At 36.4% G+C, this 18,160-nt stretch overlaps 1 protein-coding gene across 17 annotated transcripts in view; it reads left to right on the forward strand.

The window, feature by feature from the left end:
• Window positions 1-18,160, forward strand: part of celf2 (cugbp, Elav-like family member 2) — a 177,863-nt gene that overhangs the window by 130,034 nt on the left and 29,669 nt on the right. For all 17 annotated transcript variants that reach the window (XM_016458478.1, XM_016458485.1, XM_016458476.1 and 14 more), the window contains 3 exons: window positions 3,322-3,370; window positions 7,549-7,683; window positions 14,677-14,756. In XM_016458478.1, coding sequence (XP_016313964.1) covers window positions 3,322-3,370; window positions 7,549-7,683; window positions 14,677-14,756 — 264 coding nt within the window. The remainder of the gene's footprint in view (window positions 1-3,321; window positions 3,371-7,548; window positions 7,684-14,676; window positions 14,757-18,160) is intronic.

An 18,160-nucleotide genomic window follows, 5' to 3' on the forward strand; every position in this document is an offset into this window, starting at 1 on the left:
TATATGTAAAATATGTATGTAATATTTATATATATTATACAACAGTTCTTTTTGGTCCTCGAATCTGATTGGCTGAAAGGAGTGTGATATTCTAGTGATATCAGAACTCCAACCGTATTTGAACCACCTGAAACATGTTTGTGTACTTGTGTACTGCATGTTTTTGTGCTTAATGTGTGTTTTTGTGACTGTATAAAACAGTATCAAAGGTCCCTGTCAACTGTAATAAAATGAAATGTAACGTTGTCCATACAGTCAAAGCAAGATTCATTTTTTTGAAAACATAGCATTAGTGCTATTAAAAACCTGACAGATAAACTGTTTTCTTGCTTTTAGTATCTGCTTTTATTGTCATTGTTTTCAAATCATCTTTTTGTTTAGTTAGAAATGTTGTTTTTCCTATTCCAAACCCTTTAGCCTACGGCAGATCTAGAGATGTCACATACGATTATCATATCAATTGCTGCCATAATCAGACCGTCTCTGAAGCGGCGTGTGTGTGAGGACGATTGAAGGCTAATGTAGGACATGTCTGTTAAAGTATCCTCCAGCTGTGAACGAATTCATCTCTCTCTCTCTCTCTTACATTAATTCAGTTCACTGAAGCCTGCTGATACACTACAAGATCAGTTCAGTTTTGTGAATAAGCTTGTGAAGTTTTTGGGCAGTGGACATTTATTTACAGTAATTACAGTCGCAAATGAGCAGGCCCAAATGAAATCTGAAGACTTTATGCTTATTTTGAAAAAAACAATTGCAGTACTCTGCAGAATGGATTTGAAAATGTTAGCTAAGGGGGTTAATAAGACTGTAGTTGGAAGTGAAATCAAAATATTTAATAAGAAAACATATTTGCAAATGTAATAAACAAGCCGGGTATTTATTGAATTTGATCAGTGACAGGCGTTCTAGTTCTGTAGAAATGTGCAGAGTCTATCTGTCTATCTATCTATCTATCTATCTATCTATCTATCATCTGTCTATCTATCTATCTATCTATCATCTATCCATCCATCCATCTCCCTGCTGCTCTATTTGAGTTCATTAAAAGATTTCCACCTGTGTGTGTGTGTGTGTGTGTGTGTGTCAGTGGGTTATCTGTTTATGACTTTGACAGATGTTATCAATTTTCCCGTCTGAATTGGTTTCAAGAAGGTCTCGTCTGTTTGAAAGCGTTTGTGTGTGTGCGCACGCTCTAATATATGTGTGTGTGTGTGTGTGTGTGTGTTCAGGAGAGTGTGGCAGCTTATAAAATCCCCACTGTGTGCCCATCTGTCTGACTTCTGTGATCTTTTACCCAAACACACACAGTGTGTGTCCTCAAACCACTGGACTACACACACACACAAAGAAATTAGAAATTAGCTAATTTTCTAAACATTTCTTAAACATCTGAATATATATTTTTAATTGTAAATACAAAAATGTTGTATGGCCTGTGTCCAAAGAGACCAAATAACCTCAAACAACAAACTTGGGTCTTTTAAAACCTTTAAGTATTCTATCCACGGTCAGAAAGAGAGTATGTGTCCTACAGGATCAGACGCCTGAGGATGCCGGCAGCAGGGCAAACCATCAAAGACTGTGTGTGTGTGTGTGTGTTTGTGTGTGTGTGTGTGTGTGTGTGTGTGATGAAGGTCAAAGTTGAAATGAAGTAAACAGATATCTTCAGTTGTTTCTGACTGCTTTTATAATTCGATCCAACCCAAGAGTTATGGAGCTGTCATTCTGTCTCCAGCCGCAGATGTTGACTTCTTTCAGGTGTCTGTATGTGTGTGTTGTGAGAGCAAGCATGTGTATTTCATGAGAAACTGCTAACAGAGCATGATCTCTGTAATTAGTGTCATGGCCTTTAATGGGAGAGAATGAGAACACACACATCCACGAGCTCTGTGACGGCCACATATAAGCACTCACTATACAGAGAAGACAATATGAATATTGGGAGACAGATTCCATACACACAGAGCCGTGTGTGTTGGACAGATCTGGTCTCTGGCAGTATATCAAAGCTGGATTCAAGATCTGACCATGAAGCTGAAGGTGTTACAAGAGGAGAGATTTTGAGAAAGAAAATAGACGAGCTACTAAAAGTGGAAGTGCAGGCTTAGCAGATGTTTACACAGAGCATGTTCTTGCTTTCAAAGACCGTAAGCACAACAGAATCGAACAGAATGCAGGGGTTTCAAGACTCATGTTTTGAGTTTTTAATGTGAATTTCACAATGGTTTTGATGCGTTTAATTTGACTATTCAGTTTCCTAAAAACTGTGCTAGTAAACTAGTTGCACACATCCTTATGTCGCAACTTTTGAGTATTTGAGATAAAGGTAATTGAATAGCATCTCTGATTTTAAATCTTAATACCAAAAATGATGAATGGCGAAGCTGGATTTATTTGCACAACTTTTTCTATTAAAATATAAAAAAATTTAAAACCAATTATATATATGAGATACTAAATATTTGTATTTATTTATTTATGCATTTATTTATTTATTTATTTATTTATTTATGATGAAATATTTGTTTGGTCATCTGATTTGGTCAAAATGTATTATTATTATTATTATTATTCATAGTAGTAGTAGTATTTGTTATTTTAGAACAAATACCTAATTATGTTGTTAAATATTTGTCAAAATGATGAATTTATAAGTTGGATTTATGTGCATGCATCAGTTCTAGGTCAAAATATCATTTCCATAAATCTGTTTCTTAAAAGGTATAATTAATTTATTAATGCTAATTATATTTTATTAATTTTATAATGTGTGTGCAGTGTGCATGTGATGTATATATATATTTCAGAAAAGGAAATATTTTGAGAAAAGGATTGGAGAAAATAAATAACCCTGCAGTGAGACATTTTAGACCAAATACATAAATGTGGTGAGAGATATTGTGTATTGGGGAAATTAAAGACATCTGACAGGTTTGCACATTGACTCACAATTGAAAAGCTGTGCAGACGAAACGGCAGAATGCGTACGGCAAATTATTCCAAAAATCATTGACTAGAGATAGACAAGAACAAGTGTGTGCGAAAGAAAGATGGAACGCAATAAACATTTCATCGGCAAAGTGCTGACAAATCACCTTCATCACGCGTACGTCTTCATTCCGCTAGCATCTATCGAGATGAAGAATAGAGTCAGCGGAAAAAATGACGACACATTAACAAGATTACAGCGATAATGTAGAACATCAGTGCCGGCAGTGAGACGAGCTTGATTATGTGCTGGCGTGAGCGTTAATGAGTGTGTTGTAGTAAATGTGCCGTGTTTGTGTAAATGTAACCCATGTGTGTCCTGTGTTTCAGATGCACCATCCCATACAGATGAAGCCCGCAGACAGTGAGAAATCAAATGGTGAGTGTCTGTATGCGTCTCTTATTTTTCTCAGGTCGTCCGACTGTAGCTTTGTTCTGGGGGTTTGTCTCTGTGTTTGTGTGAGGGACTAGGAGATGGATGAATTATTGAAACCCAGGAGAGCCGCGGGCCAAGAATAGTTTAAGTGTGTGCCCTGGCAGTGACCCAAACACATATACACACACTCACATAAGCCATATTGCTCACAAAAAGATTTTATAGATGTGGTTAGGAAGTCCACTGTAAGGGAGCTGGTGCTTGGCCAGGGGCCCACATTTCCTGAGACTTGAGAGCCGAATGATTATGTAACTATAACACCTATGTTACTACATAACCTACCTTCAGAAAAACAAAAAAGAGAGATATGCTTAATGTACAAAGTACAAAGTTTGCACCCCCGTTGGAAAGAATAAATGGAATTTATTTGTGTCATTCAAATCCTAATTTTCAGCAGCCAGTACTCCAGTATTCAGAGTCACATTACTTTGGAAATTATTGTAATATGCTGATTCGATTTCAGTTATTTCCAGTGTGGAAATCATGAAACAATTTATTTATTTATTAGAATTTTTGATGGGAAGTTCAAAAGTACTGCTTTTATCTATTTATGTGAAATAATTTGCCACTTTTAACCAATTTAATACATCCTCACTAAATGAAAGTATTAATTTCTTATAAAATAAATTAATTAATCATACTGACTCCCACATTGTATAATGGTTATATCAATTATAATAATTTTGTGTAATAAAATTTAAATATCTTGTAAATATTTGTTTAAATCTGTTGTAAAATAATAATAATTTCACACATGTATTTGTAAATAAATCATGATGTTTTAAAATCTTGGATATTAGTAAAATATTATGTCATAGGGGGTCATAACAGCTAAAATATTTCATCAGCTAGAAATTGCTTTTGTGTAGAGCAACTTGCTTGCAAGCCATATTAATGTTTATTTTTCTTTGAGTCAATTCTTGAACCAATCTGTCAGACTGGATGATCCATACCTGAATTGCTTTGAAAGAGAATTATTTGCCAAAAATCGTATCCATTGATTTTTACAAGTCAATGGATAATAACTTTCTTAATACTAGTTATTGTACTTACTTATTGTATTTGATTTGCTGAATGTTATTCCAAAGAAAAACATTCGTTGTAATATTTCATCAAAATGTATTAACTCGTTCTGCCTCTAAAATTACTTATTATGAAAATAAAATGGTGTGCGAATAGCATTTCATGTATTTTCTTCAGAGTCAGATTGGGCTCCGCTGCTTGTCAGTGTAAAAGGATCCGTGTCTGTCCGTCTCTCTGAGTGACGGGGATGTTATAGATGCAGTGTTAATTTCGTTGACGAATAATTTTCGTCATAATGTTCGTCAACGACATTTTTTTCACTGACGACAACGAGACGATAACGAACTAAAACTCTTTTTTGATTGACAAAAACTATGACGAAAATATATTGACATTTTCGTCAACGAATAAAAACGAGACGAAAATGTTAGTGAGGGACTGCTGCATAAGAGGTTAGATGCATACATATGAACCGGCGGGACATAAGTTAAAATACACTTGCTGCACGTCGCATAAAACGTTAAAAAATATCAATATGTGGTGAGTAAGAGAAGAGCAGACACATAAATAAATCTGACGACGCAAGAGAGAGCTCAATTCGGTCCGGTTTTCTGAGCGCAGACACTGAAGCACACACACACAGAAAGCGCGTCTCACAGCGCGCGAGTACTCTTTCGCGTCGCATGAACGGAGAATTACACGCAAAATGATGTCGAATTGTCCGTTTTGATGAGTATTCAAGGTAACACAGTTGATTATGTCTTAAGTGAACGTAAAGTAGGGAGAACGTGTATCAGTACATTACATCCATTGCATCCGTGCATTCGGTTTTAAAGGGACAGCAGCCTAATTTAGTTGCTATTGTCTGAGTCATTGATGTTCATCAAGCAACAAAAGAAAGACAGAACATCACTCACTGCTCTTGACTGAAAAAAACTTTAGTAGCCCTAAAGATCAATCTAAATTTATTTATAGAAATAAATATGTCTGCTTGAAAGAATGAAGAATATATGGTAAGCAAGTTGCTATAAAGAATGCATAATTAGCCTATATAACCATTGGTATTTCATTAAAAAGAAGACCATGTTCTTGTTCTTTATGAGAAGTGGTTTTATTTAATTTTAACATAAAGGCATGTTGTGTGTCACCGCAGTTAAATCGGTGTCTATCATGATAGAACCTTAATATCAAACCTATATAATGAGTTTGGACATTTTGGAGAAATGCTTAATAAATGCATTACACTCTAACTAAACCCATTAGATTTTAGCTGACTAAAACTAAAAACAATTCAGATGACTAAAATATGACTAAAACTAAATGGGATTTTAGTCAAAAGCCTATGACTGAAACTAAATCAAAATCTGCTGTCAAAATTAACACTGTATAGATGTGACCCTCCATAAAACGTCTCACATAGATGATATTATATCAGATGTTCACTGTAAGCAAAGCTCATTAGTGAACACTGTAACCCATCAAACTGAGAACCCTGCTCCTGTGTGTGCGGTTAATCTTCTGATATGACACTGTGTGTGCGTAAAGGCAAAGCCATTGAAACAGCACTTATCGCTGGCTCATCCTGTCGCTGTTAAATGCACAAACAATTCAAACAGCAAAATAAACAAGTGAGCTATCGATTTCCCAGAGTGCAGCGGCTTGCTTATCGGCCGCCCAGTGGTAAGAGCTGACACATTCTTCATTAAAAAAAAATTGGATTACAGTTGCCTCTCTCTTGCTCTCTTTCTCACACACACTCAAGCGTGCATAAACACACAACTGCAAACTGTCACCGAATATATGATTTCATATGTATTTTTAATATTTCCTTCTTGTTCAGTCCTCTTCCCATTATGCCAAACATTTCAGATTAGAAACATCTAAAGGTTTGCTTTTTCTCTCACTGCGTTCAAGGTGTCGGAATGTTATTCATTGTATGGAAATCTGTTTCTACCTCTAAAAATTTAATTGTGATCATTGCGATATAATGGTAAAAATAAGTCATAAATTAACATTCCAAGTTTAAAAGCCACAATTGGGGGATTTCATTTTATTTAATTTCATTTCTTTCATTTCATTTATTGAATTTTATTTTATTTTATTTCATTCCATTGTATTACATTTTTTATTTTATTTTTGGATATTTGTGCAGTATTCCATAATGGGCTCCTATTTTGTTGTAATAATTCACACATGCATTTATAAATAAAATCGACATTTCTTTGAAATTGGTAAAAAAATATTGCATCATAGAAGGTCTATGATTAATACACAAAGTCATACTGTAAGATTTAAATTTACTATTGGGGGATATGAAGTTGCAATTATTTTATTTTATTTTACTTATTAATTCATTCATTTAATTTAAGTTGGAAGTGTGTTTCCATACATATTTGCAATATTACGTCGTAACATGTTAAATGGAGCTGAAAGTTGTATGTTTTTATAGGAAGCTGAAAGCAAAATAAAATTAGCCAAAAGATTAAATAAAGAAATTCAAATTCCACTGATATTTGTGGAGTCTTCCATATGTCGTCCAATGTAGTTTGTACACATTTTATCTACTGTTGATAAACAAAATAGCATTACAGCTTGCCAGAAAACACTACTCATTTAGCCGGTTAATGAGGTGAGCAAAACTACATTTCCCATCATTCTCTGTGGCAGCACAAGAATGATAAAATACATAAATAAAGCATCAATTACACACCTAATGCACCTTTTCCTCTTCATTTTGGTGCATTAGCGCTAAAGAGCTTCCTGTCTTTATGGTGAACTGAAAAGGGGAGAAATAAAAATGAAATTACTCAACACATCCATTTTATTTCCAACATAAATGCACATCACATCATAATTACGGCCTCCGAGCTCGTAAATAGGATCTTCCCAGGAGGACTAGAAAGCAGCACACACAGATTACGTGCAAAAGAGTGTGCTCGGGTCAATGAAAGAAAAGATCAAAGAGAACCAAGCGAAAATTTGCGGTTGTGTGTGTCTGGGCTTGATGTGCTAATGAGACATTGATCACATGCAGCCGTAACGTCTTTTTTTACCACACGTTGGGCACATTTCTTTTCTCTACCCTTCTTTTCTCTCAGCGGTGGAGGATAGAAAGCTGTTCATCGGCATGGTGTCGAAGAAATGCAACGAGAACGACATCCGGGTCATGTTCTCTCCTTTCGGACAGATCGAGGAGTGTCGCATCTTGAGGGGACCAGACGGACTCAGCCGAGGTGAGACATATACTGTATTTTTCTTTTTACATTTTTAAAGGGAACATGATGAAAAACAGGATTTTTCTTGCTCTTTTGAAATAAGTTTTCAACACATATCTGAAACTAACACTGTGAGATAACCAAATGCGAAGCAATGAAGCATCACGATGGGTAGCCACGCCCACATTGAAACCTCATTGGTCCAATACAGCTTTCCATGTAGCAAAATAGTAAACAAAACATATTTTCTGATTGGTGGTGATTGTTTCGCGTCACACAGAATTTCACTTTTTATGTGAACGGACTGGACATCACGACTGTGACATCACAACCATAAGCTCATTAACATATGACCGCCCATCAACAGCTATTAATTATTAAAGAGATAGTTCACCCAAAAATGAAAATTCTGTCATTAATTGCTCACCCTCATGTCGTTCCAAACCCATAAGACCTTCGTTCATCTTCAGAACACAAATTAAGATATTTTTGATGAAATCCGAGAGCTTTCTGACCCTCCATAGACAGCAATGCAACTGACACGTTCAAGGCCCAGAAAGGTAGTGAGGACATCGTTAAAATAGTCCATGTGACATCAGTAGTTCAATCGTAATGTTATGCAGCTATGAGAATACTTTTAGTGTGCAAAGAAAACAAAAATAACGACTTTATTCAACAATTTCTTCTCTTCCGTGTCAGTCTTCGACACGTGTTTACAAGAGTACCACAACTATTTTAACAAATTCCTTACTGTCAGTTGCGTTGCTGTCTATGGAGGGTCTCGGATTTCATCAAAAATATCTTAATCTGTGTTCCAAAGATGAACAAATGTCTTAAGGGTTTTAGAACGACATGAGGGTGATTAATTAATAGACAGAATTTTCGAGTAACTAATGACAGAATTTTCCTTGAGAACAACAATGTGAACTATCAACACAATCTCATGGCAATTCGTAACTATTGTACGTTTTGGCGAAACAGTGGAATCTCATTCTCACTATCGCAGTGATGTTTATGTTTAGGGGTGGGGTTATGGGTGATTTTTTCAAACCGTACATTTCTTTTGTACGTTTCACAACATATGAACTCCTACGAAATCGACAGCTCGTAAAATACGTACATTATTCTGTGAGATCGGGTTGGAACTATAGCAGTTTGACATTTAGCAGATCATATCAGGGCTTATTTAAATATAGATGTCTTAAAGGTGCAGTAGCAAAATCAACATTTTTTTAGTTATAAAGAGTGTGGGAAATGCTTATAAAATTATAAATTTTATGAGTGTTTTTGGTGCAAGAATCTAATTTGGACTTGCAACAAAAGTGTAGAATACAACTCTTTATATGGAGCACACGTTTGATATATTATTATGCTTGTGTTTTTATACTTCATTAAAGGGATATTTGTTGTAGACATATGCATACATTCTAATCAAACATGGCAGTGAGAGATACTAGTTAGTGGTTTCACCATTCTAGCCATCAAGGTCTGTAGTTAGCAAAGTCAGTCTTTCACAGTGTGTTTAAGGATGTTCGATTTCCTCCAGAATTACGGGAATATATGTGGTACATAATAAGTGTTGAAGATTTTCCCATCTTGATGTAACCTGCAGGGAATTACAGCGTACCTCCAACTTCCCACAATGCTCTGCTTTCACATACAGCTATCTTTTATCACTCGTTTATCCTCCTCATCCACTCCACTAGTCGTCCCTCCATCCTCCGCTCATTCACTAGTCGTCCCTCCATCCTCCTCCGCAGTCCTTATTTTCCGTCTTTTCCTCCTGTCCTCATGAATATTTTAATTCCACAGGAGATTAACTTTATTCCCTGAGCTCATGGTTGGAGATATATTTGAAATGCTTCTATGAGAGAAACTACCACCCCCTCCCATAAAAAAGGATTGGATGAATAAATAGATGAGCAAATGTGTACGTAAAAGAGGTGTATGGTAAACCCATGGACTAGGACGACTTTAAAAGCGCTCTCGTGCTGCTATTAAAGCGGTCTATCAATCATCATTGAACTTCACTATTAATAAAATATAGATCAGGCCACATGTGAGCGCAGTGCCCTGGGAGCTACCCCAATTTCTTCAAAAAACTCTCATATTTCGCTCTCTCTATCCCTCCATATCGCACGTCTCCCTTATTCATTCTCTTTTGATGACACTGACAGTTAATTGCGTTGTTTTTGCCACAACTATGACACATTTGAGGGGAAATGTACAGGCAGTTGCTCATTATTATAAGAAAAACACCTGACGGCGAATTAACTAAATGGACATAAAATAGTTATTTGACCTGAAATTATTTTAATATGTAAAAAGAAAAAAAAAACTGTTATGACATGGGGAACTAGCAGAGGAAATCAGTTGACTAGGACAATTATGCCATTTTGCGCTCATTATGCCAAAAGAAATTGACCCCAGAATGCTGTGATTGACCAATCACCATCAAGTATTCCAGAGGGCTGCGTAATAAGAATAATTAATCGCTTTCTTGGAAATACTTTCATTCTGTCTCATCGTTAACAGCTTCTTATCACAACAGATCATAGTCCGTTCGAACCGTGAACGAACTCTGTAGTCGCAGGTCAGCAAAAACGAGGACTTTGAGAGTTGAAAGAGAACGTCTTTTCCGCGTTTCTCCCCTACGAGACTGTTTCTCTAGAGTTTCGCACCCTGCCAGTGCTCACAAATATCACCCTTAGAGTGTCCAAAACTGCTTTAATGATGAGGCTAATTAAACAACTCTAAAAATAAACAGCCTTTCATTCCGCTTTCACTCGTGGTGATGCTCCGGTTCGCCGGGGCCAGATTCACCCGCTCTGAAGACAGAAAGAAGGTTGTATCAGAGCGATAGTGAAGAGAGTGATGCTAATGAGGAGACAATAAAGGTATGTCCGCTGGAGCAGGTAGACGGTGCCAGCAGATATTGGATGAATAAATAGATGAGCAAATGTGTACGTAAAAGAGGTGTATGGTAAACCCATGGACTAGGACGACTTTAAAAGCGCTCTCGTGCTGCTATTAAAGCGGTCTATCAATCATCATTGAACTTCACTATTAATAAAATATAGATCAGGCCACATGTGAGCGCAGTGCCCTGGGAGCTACCCCAATTTCTTCAAAAAACTCATCTTTCGCTCTCTCTTTCCCTCTATATCGCCCTCGTTCATTCTCTTTTTTTAATGACACTGGCAGGTAATTGTGTTGTTTTTGCCACAACTATGACATATGTGAGGGAAATTTACAATCAGACAGTAACTATTGCAAGAAAAACACCTAAGCATTAATTAAATAAATGGACATGAAAAAGATGGTATGAGACTAGCAGAGGAAATCCGTTGACTAGGACAATTATGCCGTTTTGCGCTCATTATACCAAAAGAAATTGACCCCAGAATGCTGCGATTGGCCAATCACCATCAAGTATTCCAGAGGGCTGCGTAATAAGAATAATTAATCGCTTTCCTTGGAAATTCTTTCATTCGGTCTCCTCGTTAACAGCTTCTTATCTCAACAGATCACAGTTCGTTCGAACCATGAACGAACTCTGCAGTCGCAGGTCAGCAAAAACACGGACTTTGAGAGTTGAAAGAGAAAGTTTTTTCCGCATTTCTCCCCCACGAGACGGTTTCTCTAGAGTTTCGCACCCTGCCAGTGCTCACAAATATCACCCTTAGAGTGTCCAAAACTGCTTTAATGATGAGGCTAATTAAACAACTCTAAAAATAAACAGCCTTTCATTCCGCTTTCACTCGTGGTGATGCTCCGGTTCGCCGGGGCCAGATTCACCCGCTCTGAAGACAGAAAGAAGGTTGTATCAGAGCGATAGTGAAGAGAGTGATGCTAATGAGGAGACAATAAAGGTATGTCCGCTGGAGCAGGTAGACGGTGCCAGCAGATATACAGCGCAACCGTGTGGTCGCAACACCACATTGCAGGGTGGAATTATTGCTGACTTTAAGCAAATTTTTTTGCTTTTTTTTTGTAATTTAGTAAAAAAAAAAAAGAAAAAACCACCTTAAAATGCAATGAATACACCTGTTCTGTGTGGAAAATTTGATTTCTTTTCATTTCTGAATTAAAATAAGTATTGATATTATTTGTTTGGGAGGTGGGAAGAGATACAACATTTTTAAACAGTTTTTTTTTTTTATATTAGAAGTATTTTTTTTTAAATATATGTCTCTTTAAAATATTGAATAATTTGGCCTTTTTATGACAAATCATGGTTATTTCAAATTGTAAAATGTCATGTGGTGCAACTCCCCAAAAACAAAAATAATATTTGTTAATTAATAATTCACGATATTTGTAAAATAATTATTGTTTACCTTAAAAATATATATTTATTTTTATTTTATTTATTTATTTATTTTTTTTTGTCACAGTGTAGGAAAATTGTGGTTACACCATGTGACACATGACATTTGTGGAAATGTGGTAGTATTTTTCATATATAATTGTGAATGTTGACTGTACTGTATTTTGTGTGCAAATTATGTACTGTGGATGACGAATAATGATAACGTTTTCCAGAAAGTACTGCTTATTTAGTCAGTTTATGACTTGACAGGTTTATGCGAAAAACTGCATTTCCCATCATTCTCTATGGCAGCATGGGAATGTTGCAGTAGGAAAAGAGAGAAAGTAATATGAAATTGCCCAGCATGTCCATGTTACTCTAGCCAAAAACACTTGGACACACATCACATTGTAAATCGAGTTTCCAAATTTAAAAGGAACCATTTATGAAAAGACAGGACGCCAAGTCTTTGTTCTTTCCTCTCCTCCATTCTTTCCCTTCTATCTCAGAGTATTCACATATGTAGACGTGTGAGAAGTAGTTAACCCATTAACTAGACTGTCCATGCATGCGCGCATGTGTGTGTCCTCCATATGTATAAATGTGCTGGACTGCACAGTAGAGTAGAGCTCTTCAAACAGGGCTGCGTTTTCCCCCAGCATGCCTCCAAATGGCCTGTTCTTCTGGCTCCCGCTTGCACCACTTCGGTTCCAAGACTTCTTGTCCCAGATGCCATTGCAAGCTCTCCCGAAACACACACTCCTCTCCAGGGATTGTTCGCCTTGATTACAGTTGTTTAAAAAGAAAGAAATTGGGTGTGTTTTTACATATTTATGAACAGACGGAATATTAATGAAACAGGGTTGGTGGGGATATCAGTAGCACAGATACTTAGGTACAAAGTTAGTATTAAAATAATTTTGAATAAAAATACTTGGCTTTGCAGTTTACATTCAGTCTATGGGATGTGCCACTATTTTGATAATAATAATAAACAATAAGAAGAAGAAAAAAAGGGAAAATCACTCACTGCTCTTGATTTGTTTCTTTGTTTGCTTGAATAATTCCATTAATCATTTGAAGCATTACATTTCATGTTCAAATTTATTTTAAATTGTTTTCATTTAAAAGGATAGTTCACCCCAAAAATGAAAATGGACATTTACACAAACCTGTTGTGTCGTTCAGACTTTCGTTCATCTTCGATACACAAGTTAAGATACCTTTGAATGAAGCCTGAGAGATTTCTGTCCCTCCATTGAAATGCCATTCTATCAAAATTTTCAAGCTTCAATAAGTTCATGAAAACATTGTAACAGAATTTAATTTTTGGATGAACGAAACATTTAATTTATTTTTAATATATTTAATTAATTTAATGTTTTTTAAATAACATATTTTCCGTTATCATGTTATAGTTTTTGTTGTGGTTTCAAAATTGTGAAATTTCACTGGAATTGGTATTAACAATTACAGTTTTTGGTATCACAGTAACCCCACATGTATAAACAATTTATGTGTGTGTGAGTGTGAGAGATGAAACTAGCCACACACTCTAACCGCATACTGTAGTAGGGCTGTCAAAATGGCTGAAAAACTAAATTCAAATTTTTTACGTAAATATTATCAATATTCAAATTATATTCGAATTTAAAAGGCATAATTTCAGTTAGGGGGAGAAAGAAGCTTTTGGCTTCTCTCCCGAGGCCACAAGAGGGCGCATCGAACTAAATATTATGCAAGTTTCTTCAAAGCATAATAAAATAACACGACTATCTTTGAAAAAAGTGCATAACGTTTAAAATAATGTTTATAAACCATATATAATGAATAAAGTTGCTTAAACAATTATAAACAAAACAGCATCATGCATGTATGTATAGTTTAATACAAAGGACCGAAAACCAATCACAAAGAGTACTTTCTTCATTTAAAAACTTGAGATGCAGTGGGATGGGAAAAACCGCCATAAAGTCTCGAGACATGTTTTTTAAAAGTTGAACTTACATTAACTTTAAATAGCTTTCTAAGCATGCGTCTCTCTTGTGCGAGACGCGAGTGCAGCGGTGATAGATGTCCCTCTAGAAAATGCGATAAATATGCATTCTGTGTGAACGGCTTGTTTTCGGTTTTGACATAAACAACATCTTCCCCGCATTGATTGTTCTATTTTTCTGCAATATTTTGAATGAACAACGCAGCAGCGCCGCATCTAGTGGGTTCAACTGGATAGGTTAACAAAAACATTAAAATGACACTTACATTGTCGTCGCATTTTGTGCGCCACTGATAAGGCTGCCTGACGCACACCTAAAATTCGAATGCAACGTTTTTGCATTCAAATGTGGATTATTTTAAATTCGACGAATATTCGAAATTCGAAAAAAAAATCTGACAGCCCTATACTGTAGTTTCCAAGCCATCACACCAAACGAAACTAAAGAACTGATATCCATTGCTGACATTTTGTTGAGTGTGTATTTTGAGATGTTGAATGTTGAATGTTTATCTGATGTTGAATGTTGGTTGTTCTATTCTAGCAACTGTATAGCACTGTTGTCTGCTGTGTTCTTTGTACGATCTTTGTTTTTTAGCTTTATAACAACCTGTCCAACCCTTTTGTCTTGTTTTGTTTCTCTCTCGTCTCTCCTCCTTCCTCTCCTCTCCTCCCTCCCACGTCCCTCCCCTCCCTCCTGCAGGATGTGCGTTTGTCACATTTTCTACCAGGGCTATGGCACAGAATGCAATCAAAGCCATGCATCAGTCTCAAACCATGGAGGTACTGTACCCTTGTCTTCTCTCTCTCTCTCTCTCTCTGTCTCTCTCTCTCTCTCTCTCTCTCTCTCACTCTTCCTCTTTCTATCTCTGCTCTGTTCCAAAACATAGTGAGCTGCCTACGTAGGCAGCATTTTAAGGGTTTGAAAAGTTATTCCAGAAGATGCTTTCTTTCGGTCGTTCTTCTAACTTTCTTCTGACCAAATTGTACTGTACACTTTGAGAGGAAGATAATTTCGTAATGCATTGTGACAAAAAATCCGTCCAAGATGGCATACAATGCAGTAAGAAATGTCTGTTCTAAATATAATGCATCTCATAGCATCAATAAAAGTAGTTATGTCTGATTAAAAGCAACAAATTTAATTTGCGTTTACTTATTGGAGTGTTGTTGTTAGCTTAGCGGCTTTCTTCCAAAATGGTGAAAGATATATATGACATTGATACAAAAATATTTAATTCAGTACTGCAAAGTATCTAAATAAGTAGTTATGTCTAGGGCTGGGTAAAAAATATAGATATCTCGATATTAATCGATTCTCATTTTTACGGAACGATATCGATTCTTAAATCCCAAGAATCGATTATTCAAACCTGTTTTCAGTTAATGGATGGAACATTGAAGGGCACCTCCCATCCAATATATCGCAATAAGCATTGTGCTTTGGTACTTTTAATATGAAACAAAGTCTCAGATTTCAAATTCTGTCCATTGTATTGCAGTATTTAAACAATAAATGCCGTTTTGGCACTGTTTAATGTGGAGTGACAGATCGCTGTAGTTCAATAAAAGTGGCAGCGTGAGGCGCACGTGAACTGATCGTCTCCTCCACATTAATACCAGTTTCAGCACAAAACATGTCTAAACATCCGAAGGTAAGTTAAAAGAAAGAGTACAACTTTACAATCCATATCCTGTCTTATGTAATCGCTCAATCAGTGTTTCTGCTGCGCAAAGATGTCAATAAAGGCTTGTAAACAATATGTCATGTAACGTCACATTTACTTCAGAAAAAACATATTCGGTGACCATAAACTCATTAATCAGCTAGAAAAATAAACTGTAGAGAGGGGTATTTTGCTAAATACACTGAACAAAATTATAAACGCAACACTTTTGTTTTTGCCCCCATTTTTCATGAGCTGAACTCAAAGATCTAAGACTTTTTCTATGTACACAAAAGGCCTTTTTCTCTCAAATATTGTTCACAAATCTGTCTAAATCTGTGTTAGTGAGCACTTCTCCTTTGCCGAGATAATCCATCAACAAAAGTGTTGCGTTTATAATTTTGTTCAGTGTATATGCACCATATAACATATTCATTATAAATTTGACTGTTCTTCAATGTTTCATATATGTTTGAATAAATCCATAGTTTTTTATGACAGCCACCACAAATGAATGTTTATATTTCAAAAAAACAAATTGAAGTAGAAATATTATTATGTAATTGTAACTTTATTATTTTAAAAACTTCATTAAGTGTAATTTTAGCAGTTGTATAGCTTACAAATCAGTCAATTTTAACCTTCAATATTATAGTAATGTACCAAATGACTCTCATGTATATTTTACTGCATTGGTTTTGGCAAGTACTGTACCTGATATATATCCAAAATAATCGATATTGAATTTAATCGAATCGCAAGCTTGTGAATGAGACTCGAATCGAATCGTGAAATTTGTGTCAAAACCCAGCCCTAGTTATGTCTAATTAAAGTGAACTATTTTACCCAGTTTTTGTGTTTTTTTGTTTTTTTGTTCATTAGTGTTGTGCTGTTAGTTTAGCAACATGCTAATGTTTAACACTATTAAAAGTCTACTGTGTTTCGCATCAAATTCCAGTTTGTTAAACTTTGAACATATACATCTAACATGTTAAACAATAAAAAGTTGCTTAGTTTGGAACTGCACTAGTTGCTACACTATTTATAATGGACAATGGACCTTTTTTTCCTCGCAAAATTTCACCAATGTGACCACTTCTTGTGAGAGTATTTTTGTTAGCTTAGCGGAATGCTAATGTGTCCACATTCACCATTTTCTGGATTCTCTGCTTTGTTTCTCTTATTAGAATATGGTTGTTAGCTTAACATGCTAATGTTTATTTCACTTAGGATGCTGCCTAGGCAAGCTTATGAGATTTAAGAACAGAGCCTCTCTTACTCTCTCTATCTTTTTCTCTCTCGTTTCTGTTTGAATTGGCGACCAGTATTACAACCTTGTACAGATGCTAATATTTTCCCTATGAAGTTGAACAAGATGGAACTTTTTTTTTAAAACAGAATTTTCCCTCAGTCACTCACTTTTCTGCAGAACTTTCAACACCATATTAAGTGCTTCTTCGCTCCCTGTTATTACTGTCAGGCATTGCCAAAACCACCCCTGGCCAAGCGGGTCAAACTAAGAAGGACCCCCCGCACCCACCGCACAACCAGTCTGCGATTAGCAGATGGGTCTCACGGTGACGATGTCGCAGACGCTTTAATAACAGACCTCCGACGGTCCCTTGCATTGTATTTGCCCTGTAAAATGTCGGCGTGCTGCTCTTAGAGTTTAGCAGTCCGTCTCAGTGCCTGTCAAAATGTCAAAGCTCTGACACACCAAATCAGAGGGTGCTGACAGCTGTCTTAATACAGGGCCCTAACTATTCGCCTGTGTGTGTGCGACTTCGGGTTTGCGCACGCATATCACCACTCTCTGCAAATTTCCCATTGCATGTTAACCCTTGCATACACTCAGTTTTTAACACCAACGCCCGGTTTTTAAAGACCACCTATTAACCAATCAGAAATCACTGGCACTAATGGATTTAAGCTGTTTTGTCAAGCCTCTGAAGGTCTGTAATTATCAATTCATGGCTAAATTTACAAATATATTTATCCTTCATCCAGCTGACCATGTATAAATGATCCACCATTCGCTTCAGGGTGCTTCTGTTGTGTCTTTTTGCACAGTATGTGTCCAAATAGGCATTTTTTGCCAAATCTTTTTTGCAAAGGGAAAGTAATTACCCGGTTTAGATTAGAGTGAGTAAATTGTGTCGAGTTGTTGTTTGTTTTCGGCCATCTCTCCACCCTCCCCTCACACCGAGGAATTTGTGGCCTTTCTGAATGTCATGATTTAATGAAAACGGATATGACAGAGGGTGGTCATGCATGCGCCTGGGTGCACGCACACAGTCGCGAGCGGCCTTGCTCCTTTAGTGTCGTCTCAAAGGGTTGTTTGCAGTGCTGTGGTTTGCAATAGTCTCCCTGGACATTCATCTCGTTTGATATGTTTGTCTCTTTTTATCTCTGTGATGGCATTACTGTGTTTTTGTGGTGTGTGTGTATGTGTGTCTCTCCACAGATGCACGCTCATTTACGCCTGTATATTTCATGGGCGTGTGTGCATGGCAACCCAGG

The sequence above is a fragment of the Sinocyclocheilus anshuiensis genome, unplaced genomic scaffold (assembly GCF_001515605.1).
Source record: "Sinocyclocheilus anshuiensis isolate Anshui unplaced genomic scaffold, SAMN03320099.WGS_v1.1 scaffold719, whole genome shotgun sequence".
Taxonomy (NCBI): Eukaryota; Metazoa; Chordata; class Actinopteri; order Cypriniformes; family Cyprinidae; genus Sinocyclocheilus; species Sinocyclocheilus anshuiensis.